At 45.4% G+C, this 18,422-nt stretch overlaps 1 protein-coding gene and 2 long non-coding RNA genes across 3 annotated transcripts; 1 reads left to right on the top strand and 2 right to left on the bottom strand.

Moving 5' to 3' along the window:
• Positions 1 to 3,000: 3,000 nt before the first annotated feature.
• LOC138425570 (uncharacterized) lies at positions 3,001 to 16,630 on the bottom strand. Its single transcript, XR_011251284.1, has 2 exons — positions 16,138 to 16,630; positions 3,001 to 4,477 (listed from the first exon to the last, which is right to left on the bottom strand). It is a non-coding gene; the product is annotated as an uncharacterized lncRNA (long non-coding RNA).
• On the bottom strand, positions 4,940 to 7,235 carry LOC138425571 (uncharacterized). The gene is made up of 2 exons (XR_011251285.1): positions 6,506 to 7,235; positions 4,940 to 6,058 (listed from the first exon to the last, which is right to left on the bottom strand). It is a non-coding gene; the product is annotated as an uncharacterized lncRNA (long non-coding RNA).
• LOC138425564 (BOLA class I histocompatibility antigen, alpha chain BL3-7-like) lies at positions 6,124 to 8,202 on the top strand. The gene is made up of 3 exons (XM_069563597.1): positions 6,124 to 6,211; positions 6,522 to 6,791; positions 6,994 to 8,202. Exons 1-3 carry the CDS (start codon positions 6,139 to 6,141, stop codon positions 7,263 to 7,265), a joined length of 615 nt encoding a protein of 204 aa, XP_069419698.1. The 5' UTR covers positions 6,124 to 6,138; the 3' UTR covers positions 7,266 to 8,202.
• Positions 16,631 to 18,422: the final 1,792 nt, after the last annotated feature.

Genomic DNA, 18,422 nt, shown 5'->3' with positions numbered 1-18,422 from the left:
AGGCTCACTGAGGTGCCCAGGCATAGAAGTGCCCCCACTTCCTGACCACACCCAATCTAGAGTGAGCCAGTCTCACATAGACGTTTCTCAAAATCAAAGCCCACATCCTCTATATCAGCGGTCCTCAACTTTTTGGCAGCAGGAACTGATTACATGGAAGACAATTTTTCCATGGACCAGGGGTGGGAGGAATGCTTTCAGGATGATTCAAGCAGTATATTTATTGTACACTTTATTTCTAACCTAATGTTGGCACTGATCTGACAGGAGGTACCGGGCCAAGCTCAGAGTTTGGGGACTCCTGGCTGTCTATGTTCTAACACCTTACAAGGACACTATCTATCATCCCTGATACTGTGTAATCTTCCTCGCTGTACCCAGGATAAATCCAACTTGATTGCCCACAGATTTGCTTCTGATGATCTTTGGCTGAAGATTATTGAGACATGTTACCTGTTTGCCAAAAGTTTTTATGTGTCCTCCATTGGAATAGGGGCATATGTTTGTATTCTGTGAGTGTCTGATTGACATAGGAAAGATTTCTCTGTTTTGATGGCTTTTAATCTTTGGGTCATAAAACTCTTCATTCCACAAGTGTAAAAAATTTATGTATATTTTTATCTAGGAGAGAGGGGTCCAAGGTTGAAGAGAAACAGAACTGATTGAATTTGGAAAGAAAGTATAGCAGAAGCAGTAAGTAAAAAGTAATAAGGTGCTGGATTCTAATGTTCTGCTTTACAACTTTACAAGTATGTACAAGTCTTAAAAAGTATTGATATCTGTTGTGTTCAAAAAACACTTTCTTTTGGGCTAAATGAAGCCTTCTTTGTCTCCTTATGTTTACCAGGTTTAGGAAAACACCAAGAGATCAAGGATTATATATAGTGATGAGCAGTTTTGAACATTTACAACCTTAAGGTGATAAACCATGGTTTGGCTAATGTCTGAACACTCTATCTGTTAAAATAGACATTAAAGAAACTTTCAGAGCATTCTGTATTTAAAGATATATCTAAGACCTGCACAGACAAATCCATGACTTGAATATTAAGATTATCTTAACGTGCATCAACCTATGAGTCACACAGGATCTTTTAGGGGAAAGAGACAGGAGATTAATTAACAATATTCTACATATGCATTGACTACTATGCTAGCTAGTAGCCACATATTGCTATTTAAATTAAATAAAAGTGCTCAGCACAACAGTCACTTTAAGGTGCTAAATAGCCTCATGTAGCTATTGGCTACCTGAGTGGACAGCACAGACATAGAATAATTCTTTCACCACAGGATGTTCTGTTGGAGTGGACTGCTCTTCATGGTTTGTGGGCCTTGAGTCAGGGGCACTAGACCACGTGAGATGAAAGGGCCAATGATAAATTTCTTAGACACTACGTCAGATATCTGTCTGGGATATGAATACATATTAAGCTGGTGTGTAACAAAATCAGCTAGGCTATGAGTGGGTCTGGCACCTTCAGGTACAAACTCTTCCACTTCCAAAGGGGAAACACCTGCCCCCACCTCCCTTCCCAGACTGAGAACACTCTCTGGCATCACTTTCTAGGGGGTGAGTTCTCTCCTTGAGGAGCCCAGTGGCAGGGCCCTCAGTTAAGTTTGGGGAGGCAGGGAGTCCAGCTCAGGTAAAAGCATTTTCCAAAATGAAGAGGAGGCAAAGGCAGGGATCAGTTGAGAGACACCCTTGTTCATTCAAAACAGCAGTTCTCAGAGTGTTGTCTGTGGAACAGTTGATGTCACTGAGACCCTTTCATGAGATCCCTGAGGTGAAAACTACTTTCATAGCATCACTCAAATATTATTTGACTTCTCACTCTGTTGACATTTGCTTTGATGTATAACAGCAGTAATGGAGACTATGGAAGCAAACTTAACTAGTAATTATTTTCACCAAAACTTTCTTGTAGGAAATAAGAAAACTAATGATCAGGTTTGCTTTAAAACATCCAGAATGACACATTAAAAATTCTCATCTGTCCTTAACAAACAAAATGGAAAAAAATATGAAAAAGAATATATCTATACACATGTATCAGAGAAGGCAATGGCACCCCACTCCAGTACTCTTGCCTGGAAAATCCCATGGATGGAGGAGCCTGGTGGGCTGTAGTCCATGGGATCGCTAAGAGTTGGACACGACTGAGCAACTTCACTTTCACTTTTCACTTTCATGCATTGGAGAAGGAAATGGCAACCCACTCAGTGTTCTTGCCTGGAGAATCCCAGGGATGGGAGAGCCTGGTGGGCTGCCATCTATGGGTCGCACAGAGTCGGACATGACTGAAGCGACTTAGCAGCAGCAGCAGCAGCATACACATGTATAAGTGAATTACTCTGCTGTACAGCACAAATTAACATTATAAATCAAATAGTCTTCAATAAAATAAATTTTTAAAAATAAACTAAAAAATGTTTATGTTTCCTAATCATCAGTCTTAAATACACATTTTAAAACTATCTTCTGTGATGACACGGAAAGTACACATCAAGCACTTCTACTACATTTCAAAGTCCTATGGCCCAAGAAAAAATTCTATGTGCTCTGAACTACCCCCTTTTTCATGGAAAACAACTGTTATTGAAAGAATGAATGAGCAGAAAGATCTGTATAATTTAGTGAAACAATGCAGTACTTTGTAAAAATCTTGTATTAGTACAAGAGATGTTCAATGAGCAAAACAGGCTTATGTATTTTAATGTAACCCAAGAGAAAATAGTCAATGATATTGTTTCAGGCCCACTGTGGAAAAACCTTTGAGAAACTACATTTGTACAGTTTTAGCTTTGTAACCAAGATGAACATCCACAATTATCTGAAAAGATTATTAAAAAATACTACTCCTACCTATGTGCAGGCTTTTTCACTTTCACAGACTACCTTCAAAATAATAGATTCAATGCAAACACAAACCTGAAAATCCAGTGGTCTTCTAGTGAAAGAGACAGGAAAGATACTTGGAAAAAATGTAAAAAGCTCTATGCTTCTCACCACCCTGTTTATTCTGGGAAATAGTTATTCACATTAAACACATGGGTTGTTAATATTATTCTAAATAAACAAACAAAAAAATTTTTAAGTGTATTATTCGTAGTATGGAAATTATGCATAGAAGTGGTACTATCCTTAGGGTCCTCCCAAATTTGTAAGATTGCGTAGATATTTTTATCAAAATCGCAAACAGCCCCAGAGCTAGGACTCAGGGGGACAATGGGACAAAGAGCTCTCAGAGGGGAGTTCAGTTCAGTTCAGTTGCTCAGTCATGTCCGATTCTTTGTGACCCCATGGACTGCAGCACGCCGGGCCTCCCTGTCCATCACCATCTCCTGGAGCTTATTCAGAGTCATGTCCATTGAGTCAGTGATGTCATCCAACCATCTTATCCTCTGTCATCCCCTTCTCCTCCTGCCTTCAATCTTGCCCAGCACAGGGGTCTTCTCCAATGAGTCAGTTTGTCCCATCAGGTGGCCAAAGTATTGGAGCTTCAGCTTCAGCATCACTCCTTCTAATGAATATTCAGGACTGATTTCCCTTCAGATTGACTGGCTTGATCTCCTTGCAGTCCAAGGGACTCTCAAGAGTCTTCTCCAACACCGCACTTCAAAAGCACCAATTCTTCAGTACCCAGCTTTCTTTACAGTCCAACTCTCACATCCACACATGACTACTGGAAAAACCATAGCTTTGAGTAGATGGACCTCTGTTGACAAAGTCATGTCTCTGCTTTTTAATATGTTGTCTAGGTTGGTTGTAGCTTTTCTTCCTAGGAGCAAGTGTCTTTTCATTTCATGGCTGCAGTCACCATCTGCATGATTTTGGAGACCCCAAAAATAAAGTCTGTCACTATTTCCATTGTTTCCCCATTTATTTGCCATGAAGTGGTGGGACCAGATGCCTTGATCTTAGTTTTCTGAGTGTTGAGCTTTAAGCCAACTTTTTCACTCTCCTTTTTCACTTTCATCAAGAGACTCTTTAATTCCTCTTTGCTTTCAGCCATAAGGGTGGTTGTCATTTGCTTATCTGAGGTTATTGATATTTTCCTTGGCCATCTTGATTCCAGCTTGTGCTTCATCCAGCCCAGCATTTCGCATGATGTACTCTGCATATAAGTTAAATGACCAGGGTGACAGTATACAGCCTTGACATATTCCTTTCCCAATTTGGAACCAGTCTGTTGTTCCATGTCCAGTTCTAACTGTAGCTTATTGACCTGCATACAGATTTCTGAAGTAGGCAGTTCAGGCTATCTGGTATTCCCATCTCTGGAAGAATTTTCCACTGTTTGTTTTGATCCACACAGTCAAAGGCTTTGGCATAGTCCATAAAGCAGAAGTAGATGTTTTCTCTCTTGCCTTTTCAATGATCCAGGGGATGATGGCACTTTGATCTCTGGCTCCTCTGACTTTTCTAAATCCATCTTGAACATCTGAAACTTCAGCATTCAGGTTCTGTTGAAGCCTGGTTTGGAAAATTTTAAGCATTACTTTACTAGCATGTGAGATGGGTGCAATTATTGGGTAGTTTCAACATTCTACCTAGCAGGAGGGTACCAGGGTCCAGCTCCTGTTGGATCCAGGGTATCTTCAGGGGGATGGCGTCAGTGACTGAAATTTATTTACTTAGAGATATAGAAGGAGATAAAGAAAGAATTTTTCAGTTAAGTGAATAGAAGAGAGAAAGAGGCTGATACTCCTTGGTTTACACAGAAAGCCAATAAAGCCCCAGCACGAGACTTGCACTATTCACATAGGCTGCAGGTGCCCTCTTCAATAGCTGAAAGTGCCCCACCTTGGGCACCTTCTTGAGTGGGTTTTAGAAGCCCAGGCAGGAAAGTGAACTCAGAGGGCCCCTGCGCTCCAGGGAATTAGCCTGAAGAGAAAGGAAAAGAAAGGAAGAAAGAACAACATGAGGAGGCCAAGCGATGGTGAGGCGAGGCCCGCAACTTTATTTTCAAAGGGAGCTTTTATACCTTAAGTTATACATAGAGAATAATGGAAAAATGCAGAGTCAGCAGTCCTGACCCTTATCGAGACCAGGCTTTCTTTCTGTATACCTATCTGTACACATAGGTCTTAGGTGATTTACATCAACTTATGGCCAGGAGGCCTATTAGTGTTTTATGACCCTTTTCTGATAAGGGTCCGTCAACCAGAAAACGTATTCTCCCTAAAAGTGTTGTTCTTTCTAAAGTCTGGTGCCACTCTCAGAAAGCACTAAATAAAGTTACATTCCTATAGGGCAAAGGTGTAGTGGGCTATAACAAGGAAAGAATTTATTAACTCAAAGTTTCATGTTGTTAATATCAAGGCCACTACTTATATTTCAACTATATTAATTAATGCACTCCCAGGTACACAATGAAAGATATAAAAATTTGGCGGCACGTATTGGCTCAACAATGAAACCCTTAACCACTTCTAGTCTAATGATTTTTAACTCCTCGAAAGGCTCTATATTCCTAGAATCTTTTAAGCTTCCTATGCTTCTCGCGGTTTGGGGGGGCTATAAACAAACACAGGCCTAGTTGTAAAAGTCCAGATAAACCTGTCAGGCAAGTTACAGAGCCATCAGAGGGGTTTGAATTGAAACACTCCCATTATGCCCAGGAGATTTATTTACTAGAGCTCTAAGTTGATTTTCTTTAGAGAAACGTGGTTGGGGATAGCCCCCTGTTAATGTCAGAAGAGTTTGGTGAAAGGCAGAAAATAGTAAGACAGATTTTGGTTTTGGGGAAGATGTTCAAGCAGGTCCAGGGGGTCCCTCGAGTCCTGATTGGCCTTTGCCCTTCAGGTCTCTTCCTCATGACCTTTGCCATGGGTGGGATCTCCCATGCTCCCGGCTGGAGGGGAGGGATCAGGGCAAAGTCCCAGGTGCCTGGAGGGCAAGCTGCTCAGGATCTCAGGGTCAAGGGCGGTGTCTGGGGCTGGAACGCTCCATGTTGGGGATTCCCCTTCTCGATTTTCGCTTTCTCTCTCTTAGCCCTGCAGCCTGGATATTATGATGCAGCTCCAGATCTCACTGCCACTGGGTGCACGGTTTCTAGAAAAACCAATCATTGGATCCCAGTTATAAAGTCTCCACCAACCCGCCCAGACCCTGCTTCTTCCCAGACCCAGAGGATGCGAGTCATGGGGCCAGGAACCCTCCTCCAACTGCTCTCGAGGATCCTGGTCCTGACCAAGACCCTAGCTGGTGAGTGTGGGGTTGGGAGGGAACGGCCTCTGCGCGGAGGGGCAAAGGGACCGCCCGGGAGTCTGGGGGTCAGGACCCCAGACATGGAGTGACCCTGACGCCCCTGCCCAGACCCCACCCTCCCCGGGTCCCGGCCTGTCCCTGCCTTGCTTCCGGACTCCTCTTTTCTACCCCTTTCTAAGTTTGGACAGGTTTTCGACCGCTTCCATCTCCTGGCCCTACACGCCCTCCTCCCTCCCGGCCCCATCACCTCGACCGGGGACCACGCAGGGAGGAGGTCAGGTCGGGTCTCACCCCTTCCTGCCTCCAGGCTCCCACTCGCTGACGTATTTCTATACTGCTGTGTCCCGGCCCGGCCTCGGGGAGCCCCGCTTCATCACTGTTGGCTACGTGGACAACACGCAGTTCGTGCGGTTCGACAGCAACGCCCAGGATCCGAGGATGGAGCCGCGGGAGCAGTGGGTGGAGCAGGAGGGGCCGGAGTATTGGGATCAGGAGACGCGAAAGGCCAAAGACGCCGCACAGACTTTCCAACTGAACCTGAACAACCTGCGCGACTACTACAACAAGAGCAAAGCCGGTGAGCAACGCGGGCCCGGGTCCGGGTCACGGCCCCCATCCCCAGAGATCAGAGGGGTCACCCCGAGTCTGCGAGTCCGAAGGTCACCCCAACACTGCAGAACACACCCGGCCCCCGGCCCGGGAGGAGACGGGGCGGGGGAGCTTGACCCGGTTTCATTTCACTTTGGGTTTAATCACCGCGGGTGGTCGGGGTGGGTCAGGGTCTCACACCCTCCAGCTGATGTACGGCTGCTACGTGGGGTCGGACGGGCATCTCCTCCACGGGTATGACCAGTTCCGCTACGAAGGCAGAGATTACATCGCCCTGAACGAGGACCTGCGCTCCTGGACCGCGGCGGACATGGCGGTTCGGATCTCCAAGCGCAAGTGGGAGGCGGCAGGTGATGCGGCGCAAGTGAGGATCTACCTTGAGGGCAAGTGCGTGGAGTCGCTCCACAAATACCTGGAGATCGGGAAAGACACGCTGAAATAGCTGGTCAGCGGTGCCCTTTGACCCTGGCCACCATCTTGTGATCCATGACTTTCTCTCTCAAGGCCTCTTCTCACCCTGAGAGCATCTTAGGAGGCCTGACTCCAGCTTTTCTGAGTCATTCAGCCTCCACCAGAGTCAGGACCTTTAGTCTATATTCTCCCCCTCACATTTTTAGAGCACCTATCCTAGTCTCTCATTCTAGAAATTTCCAAGGACTAATATAGATCATCCCTGATCTCTGATTTGAGGCTGTTATCTAGCTCTTGTGCTGTTTTTTTTCAAAACCATGCTCCTAAATGTTCCATAGCTCAGAGGGTAAAAAAATCTCATAATAAGCTTCAGGATCTGATGTACAGCCTGGTGACTATAGTTAATAATTGTGTATTGTATACTTTAAAAATGATCTTAATCATTCTCATCAACCCTGTCAAATAGACACACACATAAGGTAAGTGGATGAATATGTTAATTACCTTCACAATGTCCATATATACCAAAGCAACATGTAGTACACTCTAAATGTGTACAATTTTTGTAAAGTATACCTCAGTAAAGCTGGGGATAAAATCACTGTTCTGTCCTTCCTCAGAATGGTCACATGCTGCTGCTTCACTGCCCCATGGAGGTTACACAAACTGTGAATTTTCTGATTCTTCCTCAGACCCTCCAAAGGCACATGTGACCCATCACCCCATCTCTAAGCGTGTGGTCACCCTGAGGTGCTGGGCCCTGGGCTTCTACCCTGAGGAGATCTCACTGACCTGGCAGTGCAGTGGGGAGGACCAGACACAGGACATGCAGCTTTTGGAGACCAGGCCTTCAGGGGATGGGACCTTCCAGAAGTGGGCGGCCCTGGTGGTGCCTTCTGGAGAGGAGCAGAGATACACGTGCCATGTGCAGCACAAGGGGCTTCAGGAGCCCCTCACCCTGAGATGGGGTAAGGAGGGGGATGGGGCGAGAGCATCCTCTAAGATAAAGCAGGAGCCCTTCAGGACTCAGTTCAGCAAGTTCAGGACTCAAGCCTGAGATCAGGGCCTCTTCCCTTGCCTCCAGAGAACCTCCTCAGACACTCTTCCTCACCATGTGCATCACTGTTGGCCTGGTTCTCCTCGTGGTGGCTGTGGTGGCTGGAGCTGTGATCTGGAGTGAGTTTTCTTGTCTCATTGGGGCTTTCAAGCCCAGGTAGTTTACCTGCCTGGTTCCTGGAAAGTATGCTCCTCACACGCATGGAGTCTGGAGCTGATGCTAACATTTTGCTTTTCTAAAGCATGTATGAAAATGAAAGAGAAAATTTTCACCTTCCTAATTCCAGTTGGGGACCCGGTTTCCAGCACTTGAAGGTCAAAGGGAGGTCCTTGATGAGGACAGACCTGCAGGAGAGCAGGTGGCCCAGTCCTTACCTGGCTCCCTTCTCTGTGTTCCTGATCCTAGCATGAATTTTGACCACAGTTCCAGAAAGTTCTCTGGGGTCCAGAACTAGGGGTTCCTGTAGGGTCTCATGACTCAGCCTTCTCCCTGGCCTCTCACATGATATTTTCTTCTCACGGGTGAAAAAAGACGGACCTACACCCAGGCTGCAAGTAAGTATGAAGGGGGTGATTCCTGAGACCCTTGTGAGGGTCCAGAAAGGAGGCAATGGGGGGCTCACCCTCCTCGAAGTTCCTTCTCTAGTTTCTCTCCTGTGGGTTCTGACCACGTCCTGGTCTTGTTCTCCCCAAGGCAGTGACAGTGCCCAGGACTCTGATGTGCCTCTCGTGGTTCCTAAAGGTGAGACCCTGGAGGGTATAGATTGAAAGGGGGATGGGGCAGAGGGGACACATTGGACGGCAGGGATCTTTGAGTGGGACATGTGGGCATATGGGGGTCTGTGGAGAATGTCCGCCCTTGCATGACTGACCTGAACTGGTTCCTGATTCTTTTCTCTCACAGTGTGAGACAGCTGCCTTGCGAGGACTGAGTGATGCTCAGTCCTGCTTTGTGACATCAGATCCCCTGACCCCTCTTTCTGCAGCTGCATCTGAATGCATCTGTGCTTCTATTAGCATAACGTGAGGAGGTGGGGAGACTGGCCCACCCCTGCCCACCGCGCCCCCTCCCCATCTGACCTGTGTTCTGCTCCCTGTTGGACTCCCTTGTTTCAGCAGAGGCGGGGCTGGGCCCTTTCTACCTTTGTCTTAACTTCGTGTTGTGCTGAGAAATACTGAAAATAAGAATCTGGATGTGAATTTGTTTTTCCTAATCCATGTCATGAGGGTTGATGGATTAATAAAGAAAAAGATTCTTAAAGTTTGAGACAGGAAAACAAACGGAACCACTGAGAATCTTCCAGCATCTACATGTTTGCTGTGCTGAGTCTGATCTCAGTGGGACCACAGAAGGATATGAGGAGGTATGAGCCCTCTCCAGAGAGTTCTGAGTCCTTTGTGGGCTTCAGAGTGGTCACTGGTTGGATGGGTCATCTTCTCTGTTTCTTTGTCCTTTTCCCTTCAGTAGAAACTTGTCCCACCAGAACCTGTGATCACAGGGACTCACAGGCAATCCAGGAGCTCAGCCAGATTGGGAACAACTGAGGTCAGTGATCAGAGAGCGTTCGGAATGGGGAGGAGTCTTAAATCCACACTTCAACAGCTGTACTTTCCTGGGAAGACAAGGGCTAGAGATGCATACTGGTTTCTCTACCCTGAGGTACATAGCCAGGTGGAAGACTGAAGAAGTGTTATAAGCTCAGAATAATGAAAATCAATGAATCCTGCTGTTTGAAGCTATTACCTAAATGGATTTCTCACTCATTCCTTAGTGTAAACAACAGAATACAAATTTTTCTGTTACATAAATGAAAATTGTGTGTATGTGTACTCATTTCATTTGGAAAAGCCACAGAATAAGCTTGAAGCTACCCAGCCAGGAACAGAATCCACAATCCTCCTAAATGGGGTCCCACATCGGACCCTCTGGCCCCAGCTGAGCACAGATGTCACAACTCACACCACTGACCCCATTCCGGGCTGGGACTGCTTTCATTACTTCCCTTGGCAAATGGGTGTCATTACTGCCATTCATGTCACCTTTGCCAAATGCATTCTTCACTGTTTCAGCTTATGTCACCACCCCCTGAGCCAGAGTCAGTATGTGGTCACCTCACTGTGGGCTTATACTGTGTCCACTTGCAAGAATGTTGGGGAAGCAAGTATCCTCTCATATGGAGGGAGGTAGTCTCTGCCTTCTACCAGGGCACTTAAAGTCTGGGATTCCCCTAACATGGGAAGAGGGTACAGTTACTGGGGGTGGAGGTTGGGAATGAGAGATGGAAAAAGAATGACAAATTTCATTTTGGTTTTGGCTGTATTTGAACATTGCTACAGACCAGTAGTGCCTCCCATTTCTCCCCTTCTAAATGTGTCTGAAGCTTCCCTGGTGGCCCACTGGTTCAAAATCTGCCTGCCAATGCAGGGAACATGGTTCAATCCCTGTTCCGGGAAGATCCCACCTGCCGCGGAGCAACCGAGCCCACTGGCCACAGCTACTGGAAACCACATGCTCTAGAGCCCGTGCTCTGCAACAAGAGAAGCCACCACAGTGAGAAGCCCCCGCTCTCCACTACTGGAGAAAGCCTGTGCACAGCAATGAAGACCCAGCACTACCAAAAATAAATAGATATATTTTTTTAAAGTGTATGAAGGTTATGCCCGTCCCACCATTGTACATTAGATTTTGATACACATGGCAAGATTCCATTATTTCATATGGCAGACTAATATTCCTCTTCTATTTTCATAACCATTCAATCAATGGGCACTTAGGCTGTCTCTATATCTTGACTATTGTGATAAGCAATACTACAGTGCACATGGGGTGGACATCTTTTTTCTTCCCACTGATCAAGCTGGCTTTAACTGTTGACACAAAAATTTGCATGTTTCATACTAAAACTGGCCCTGCACAGGTGTCTGATGAATGACCTTTTGACAACAGAGCCCCCTTCCCCCATCATGCACCACCATTTTTCAACATGGGTCCCCTGAAGAAGCAAGTAATTCAGATGCAGCTCTGAAGAGCAGATTACCTCACCTTTTTCTTGCCTTCAAAGTCCTTTTCCCATGCCTAAGACCACCCTGCTTCGGGGATGGGGTGGGGGAGGAGAAGACAAGCATTCATCTTGTAGGATCTTATTTCCCCCACCAGGGATTGAACCCAGGGTCCTTGGAGGTGAAAGTGCTGAGTCCTACTCACTGGACCCCCTGGGATTCCCCTGGCCTTTGGGGAAGAAAACATTCGATCTGTCCTCCGTCACCTCACTTGGCCACCTTGTGACTAAATCCTTTCTCTGCTGCAATCCTTGGCATGTTGTGGTTTTGGCTCGCTGCTTACTGGGCAGATGAACCTGTCTCAGTAACATCCTCACTTCCAGGAGGGCTCTAGGCTTCACAACCTTGCCTTCTGCCTCCCACTCGCCTTCCAGACAGCAGCAGAGGAGGGAGGTGCAGGCAGAAGGGCTTCCTTTAGTAGAGGCTTGACGGGGTGGGGCGGGCGGGGCATGGCACTGGCCAGTCAGAGGCACCTGAAGAAGAGCTTGGGGCCTTGGTCCAGGGTGCACCCTTTGGGGCCCAGCTGGCAGGCAGGCAGGGCATCACGGTTCTCAGAGGAGAGACGGCTGCTGCACCATAACCTTGTGCCAGAGGCCCAGGCCCAAGGGCCTGGACAGCACAACCTGACAGGTGGAAGAAGTTGAGGCCTCAGGAACGATCCCGGAGGGCAGCCAGGAGCTCCTCCAGGCCAGTTCAGCTGACCTCAGGGTTGGCAGACAGGTGAGAGTCCAGTGAGGAGCAGAGGCGGAGACATCTGTTCAGAGCTCTTCAGGCCGCGTTGCCCAGGTGGCTTGCCGACAGGTTCAGGTACCCCAGGCGCAATCTTTCTGGGTCAGGTAGCTGACCAGGGTCCATGAGGCCTGGGTCACTCTTGCTAGCAGCCACGGTGCTTAGCTCCAGGTCCAGGAGGCGATGGGTCGGCAGGCTGCTCAGGGCCTGGGCGAGGGCAGCGGCGCCCAGGCCATTGTAGGACAGAGCCAGTGTCTTCAGGCACCGGGCGTCTTGGAAGGTGCTGCTCAGGGCCACAGGGCCACCTGGTGGTTCAGGGAAAAGCTGGGGCCTAAGGCACAGGCTTGGAGGTACACGGTGCTGAGCGAGGGGCAGGCCTGCAGGACGGAGGCCAGAGCCTGGCCACAGCCATCCCACCAGGAGTTCCCCTAGCTGGTGGCAGATGGCGGCCTCCTCCTGCAGCTGCTCACTCCTCTGTACTCTAGCCTTGGCCTTGCTCAGCTGGCAAAACTTGTGGTCCAGGCTCATACTCAGGGGTTCGTTCACCCAGTTGCCCCACCCAGGGTTCCGGACATCCCACGTTCTCCATCGCCATGGCTGCCACATCTCTTTTTGAGTTAGTGTTTTCATTTTCTTCAGATAAACATCCAGAAGTAGAATTGCTAGATCACATGGTAGTTCCATTTTTAATTTTTTGAGAGCTCTCCATACTGCTTTCCATAATGGCTGCTCTAATTTTGTATTCCCACCAACGGTACATAAGAGTTCCTTTTTCTCCACATCCTCGTTCACATTTGTAGAAGACTTTAACTCTCTGGTGTAAAGTTATCCGGGGTATCTGGTGGCTCAGACGGTAAAGCGTCTGCCTGCAATGCGGGAAACCCGGGTTTGATTGCTGGGTCGGGAAGATCCCCTGGAGAAGGAAATGGCAATCCACTCCAGCGCTCTTGCCTGGAAAATCCCATGGAGGGAGGAGCCTGATAGGCTATAGTCCATGTGGTCGCAAAGAGTCAGACACAACTGAGCGACTTCACTTTCATTTTAATTAAAGTCCAGCTTATCAATTATTTCTTTTATGGATTGTGCCTTTGGTGTTGTATCTAAAAAGTCATTACCATACCCAGAATTCATCAAGGTTCTCTCCTATATCATCTTCTGGGGGTTGTATAGTTTAACATTTTACATTTAGGTCTATACTCCATTTTGAGTTAATTTCTGTGAAGGGTGTAAGTCTGTACGAGACTGATGTTTTTTCAAATAGATGTCCAGTTGTTCCAGCACCATTTAGTAAAGAGGTTATCTTTCGTCCATTGTATTGCCTTGCTCTTTTGTCAAGGGTCAGTTGACAATATTTATGTGGGTCTATTTCTAGGCTCCTTATTCTATTCAGTTGATCTACATTGACCCTTAGCATCCACAGGGGATTAATTTCAGGGCCCTCAAAGATACCAAAGTCTGTGGACGCTCGAGTCCCTTTTAAATGATGTCAACCTGCACACATCCTCCTGTGTACTTTAAATCATCTCTAGGTTACTTCTAATACCTGTAATTCAATACCTGTAATTGCTATGGAAGTGGTTGTAAATACAATGTAAATGCTATGTGAATAGTTCCCAGTGTGTAGTAAACTCAAATTTTGCTTTGAGGAACTTCTGGGAATTTTTTTTTTTCATGTTGAGGGCAATGGTTTGCCCGGTTTCCTCTCTTTTATGAATTCTAGAAGAATTGGTAATTTTTCAGCTCATTCGGGTTTTTACTTCTCTTAAGGACAGAAAGGTGATTTCCAAGCTGCTTATTTGTAGAACTGAAACCAGAAACTCCCCAAAGATCTTTTCACGGAACTTCCATTTTCAGTTTCTAGAAAAGATGAGCTATAGTATTATGGACAAATCCTTCCACTGAAAAGAGGTAAAAATACCATGTTAAACTCAAAAACCATCTTCTTAAAAGCATCAATGAGTTGACAAGATAGTAATAAATGATTTAGCCTCCCAAAGAAGGGAAAGATCCTGCTTGCCCTTCATGGAGAACAGTGTCCTGGAAATGGAGAAGCAGCTCTGTAAGTTTATTGCACAAGTCCACACATGGCAGTCCTCCACTTCCAGCTCTTCGCCCCAAGTTCCTGACTTTTTCTACCCATCTGTCTTCCCTTTCAAACTTAAACCAAGTTTTTAAAATTCTGATTAAAATGTATACAGATATTCTATAATAGATGATAAAGTATGTTCACTATAGAAAATTTATAAAATGATGAAAATAAATGATACTAAAAATAGCTGTAGCCTTCACCCTTGGAAATATTCTGTTGTATTTTCGTCTAGTTTATTATAGAAACTGATGCTGCCCAGGTGCCAAAGCTCTAAGTTGATGGGCACAGATCTCAGTGGCCCCAAGCTCTGTGTCTGTATCTCTGCCTTCCAACCAGTGATGATGGATGGTCCCTCACCTATCTAAGGTCACCTCTCAGCTTGAGCGTAAGATTGGGCCCCTGCTTCCCCCAATAATCAATTTCCTAGTCTCTACTGTATCACTCATTCTTGCATACAATGTGCTGTAATATTAATACCTCTCATTAGAACAAACAAAAGGAAACCAAATAAATGAAAACAAAATGGTCCCATTAAAATCCACCCCTTGATGCCATATCCCCCTCCAACCAGCGCCCCATTTCTAGGACTTTCCTTATAGAACAATACTTGAGTCCATTCTCTCACCTACTGTGCTGTCTTTTATTTTTATCAGATACATATATGCACATATCTTGAACAATAAATACCACTACAAGGCCTGTTAATGGAAATAAGTGAGTGAGTGAAAGTCACTCAGTTGTATTCAACTCTTAGCAACTCCATGGCTTTCAGCCTCTGTCCATGGAACTGTCCAGGCAAGAATACTGGAGTGGGTAGCCATTCCCTTCTTTAGAGGATATTCCTGACCCAGGGAATGAACCCAAGTTTCCTGCATTTCATGCAGATTCTTTACCATCTAGGCCACCAGGGAAGCCTCCCAATCTTCCATACATCCCATTTCTGATGCCAGAGCCAACCTCTTTAACTTTGTGTGTTTCTCTTATTGGTATTTCTGTTCCTCTAAATAGCACATTCATAATACTCCTTTGTTTTTGTATGTGTATCATTTTAGTGACTTAGCTCTCTTTAACATACCACAGTCCTTCAAATAGTTGTTTTATAATTTTTATTAGCTCAGTGTTCAGTATCTACATTGTTATGACCGTGTAAACAAATGCTACTCACAGCTAAGCATTTAGTAGACCATGATCATTGTTCTCCCTTGAATTTTTAAAAACCTTGTTCTGGAGTTAATAAATGTCTTATTCCTTCATTTGCTTAGTTTCTGTTGTATTGATTATGAAATCACGCCCAAACTTTCCTCTGCAGCCTAAGTACTTATGAATATATTCAAGCACATAGATATTCTACCAACTTCGTCTCTTTGCACAGACTTTCCCACGGCCCTCGGTGCTGCCACACAGGGATAGGTTCCTTGCTCGCCTGGGCGTGGCTGACATTCGGAATCTCCTTCACCTCATCCCAGGCTGACCTCTGCCACTCTTTCCTACTGGCTTCCCTGTTGCCTGGATCTCACATGTTCCTCTCTTTGGTTTTCTCAACCACTTTCCCTTTACTCCATCTAGTTAGTATCCTGAGAAAGGGAACATGTAAAGTAAAATATTGAAACTCTAAACATCTAAAAAAAAAATCCCCTGGAGAAGAGCATGGCAACCCACTCCAGTATTCTTACCTGGAGAATTCCATGGCCAGAGGATCTGGTGGGCTACAGTCCATGGGGTCTCAAAGAGTTGGACATGACTGAGTGACTAACACACACACACACACACACAAATATCTAGAAATGTCTTCAGGCTACTAGCACTTATTCACATAGTGACTTGGTATAGAATTCTGTGTTGGAAATAATTTTCCTCAGAATTTAGAAAGCATTGCTTCAGCATTTTCTAGCTTCTCCAGAGCAGATTATTTTTTGTCTCTTGAAGTTTTCAAAGTCTCCTCTTTTTAAAAAAATTGTATTTACTTTACCTTTGGTTGTGCTGGATCTTCGTCGCAGTCCAAGGGCTTTCTCTAGTTGCCCTGAGCGGGAGGCGGCTCCTCTTGATCTGGAGCACAGGCTCCAGGCTTGTGGGCGCAGTAGCTGGGGTGTGCAGCAGGGCGAGCGGGCTGTCTAGTTGCGACACACAGGCTCAGGAGTTGTGGTGCCTGGGCTTAGTTGCTCTGGGCATATGAAATCTTCCCAGACCAGGGCTCAGACCCGTGTCCCCTGCATTGGCAGGTGGGTTCTTATCCATGGTGCCACCAGGGAAGTGCTCAAGCTCTTCTTTTCCACTCTTTTCACCAAAATTTCATCTGTGATATATCTTTGTGTGGATCTGTTTTCATCTTCTGTACTGAGAACTTGGTTGGGACCATTGAAAGTAAAAACTTTTCTCTGTCAAACTCTGAGCAACTTTCTTGACATTTTAAAAATATTTGCTACTTTCCATTCTCTTTGAAACTTATGTTCTTGATGTGTTGGAATCCCTTGCTGATCACCCAGAATTCTTATAGTTCTTCTTTCCTTCTTGCTATTACTTCTCCATTTTGTAGCACTAAATGGAAGTACAACTTAATTTTCTGATTCTTCTATTGAATTGTGTATTTCTGTGATCATATTTCTAATTTCTGAGAGTGCTTTCTCCTTCTCTGTTCACATACATGCTATTGTGTGTAATTCTGGCCTTGTCTCACATGCCAGATCTTTCTTGCATCGTTTATATATCATTGATTATAGTCATATGGAATCCATTAGGTCTCTTGATTATTTTCTTTTACGATCTCTGCTAAATGTTCATTTCCCTAATGACAGTTAAAGCACCATATCACCAAGGTCTTACTCTTGCTCTTCCTTCTGTTTCCAGAAACGAGCAGATCCTGACCCACTGGAGGCCTCAAAACATATACTGGGTGATGGACTTTAGTGTGGCTCAGGCAGTCAAGCCACACTGCCACTTGATGTCCTCTTGACTTCTGGACCTAGCAGCATCTTATCATAGAACATTCTGGAATACTGCAACAGTTCACTAGCATGGGGTGCAGAGTCATGCCTGCTACCTGACAGACAGGGAACTAATGAAAAATAGGTCACAAAGGTCTCTGAGAGAAGATATCCTGGTTTCAATCCCAACCCCAACTCCACCACCTCCTTAAACTCTCTCAGCACAAAACGATCACAAATTGGATGCTTCATGGGTTTGCTTTTAGGATAAAATTTGACCATGTAAATCACATGGCCTTATTGCCTGAGACATAGTAAGTGTTCCTTGGAGCTCAGACAGTAAAGAATCCACCTGCAATGCGGGAGACCTGGGTTTGATCCCTGGGTGCAGATCTTCCCTGGGGAAGGACGTGACAACCCACTCCAGAGTTCTTGCCTGAGAAATCCCATGGGCAAAGAAGACTGGCAGGCTACAGTCCACGGGGTCACAGAGAGTCGAGCACGGCTGAGCACACCATCGTTATACTGACTACAGCGTTTAGATAAGTTCCACCATTTCGCTTGTATAAACCACAAGTCAGGAAACATCGTTAAACACATATTAATATTTCTGAGACATGTGTGATTATCTTCTTAGGATAAATCCTTTTTAGGAATTTAGTTACTTCTCCTTTTTGCTTTTTTTCTGGCCGCATCATTTGGCATGTGGGATCTTAGTTCCTCAGCCAGGGGTTGAACCCATGTCCCCTGCACTGGAAACAGAGTCTTAACCATTGGGAAGCCAGAAAAGCCCCAGGAATTTAGTTATTTCTGCATCAAAATACAAGCACACTTAAACTGTGGAGATGATTTGCAAAAGTGCCCTTTAGAAATTTTACACTACTTTGGGTGGGAGGGAGGTTCAAGAGGGAGGGATATATATATATATATATATATATATATATATATATACACTTATGGCTGATTTACCTTGTTGTACAGCAGAAACCAACACAACATTGTATAGCAATTATCCTCCATTAAAAAATTTTTTTTAATACTAATTTATTTCAAAGTTGAAAAAGCTTAACTGCTTATTAAAATTTAACATACTCATTAATTCTTTTACTTCCGCCTCCAAATTCTATACTTCAAGATAGAGATGAGCAAAGGAGTCTATATTTTAGATAGCTTTCTTTGAGTGGTTGAGAACGTGGGCTTTGTACTCACCACACTTAGTTTTATATTATATAATGTTTTGGTGGGCTTCCTTTGTGGCTCAGCTGGTGAAGAATCCGCCTGCAATGTGGGAGACCTGGATTTGATCCCTGGGTTGGGAAGATCCCCTGGAGAA

The sequence above is a fragment of the Ovis canadensis genome, chromosome 20, assembly GCF_042477335.2.
Source record: "Ovis canadensis isolate MfBH-ARS-UI-01 breed Bighorn chromosome 20, ARS-UI_OviCan_v2, whole genome shotgun sequence".
Lineage (NCBI taxonomy): Eukaryota > Metazoa > Chordata > Mammalia > Artiodactyla > Bovidae > Ovis > Ovis canadensis.
Note: the sequence above shows the minus strand (reverse complement) of the source record. Positions and strands in the feature narration are given on the sequence as shown.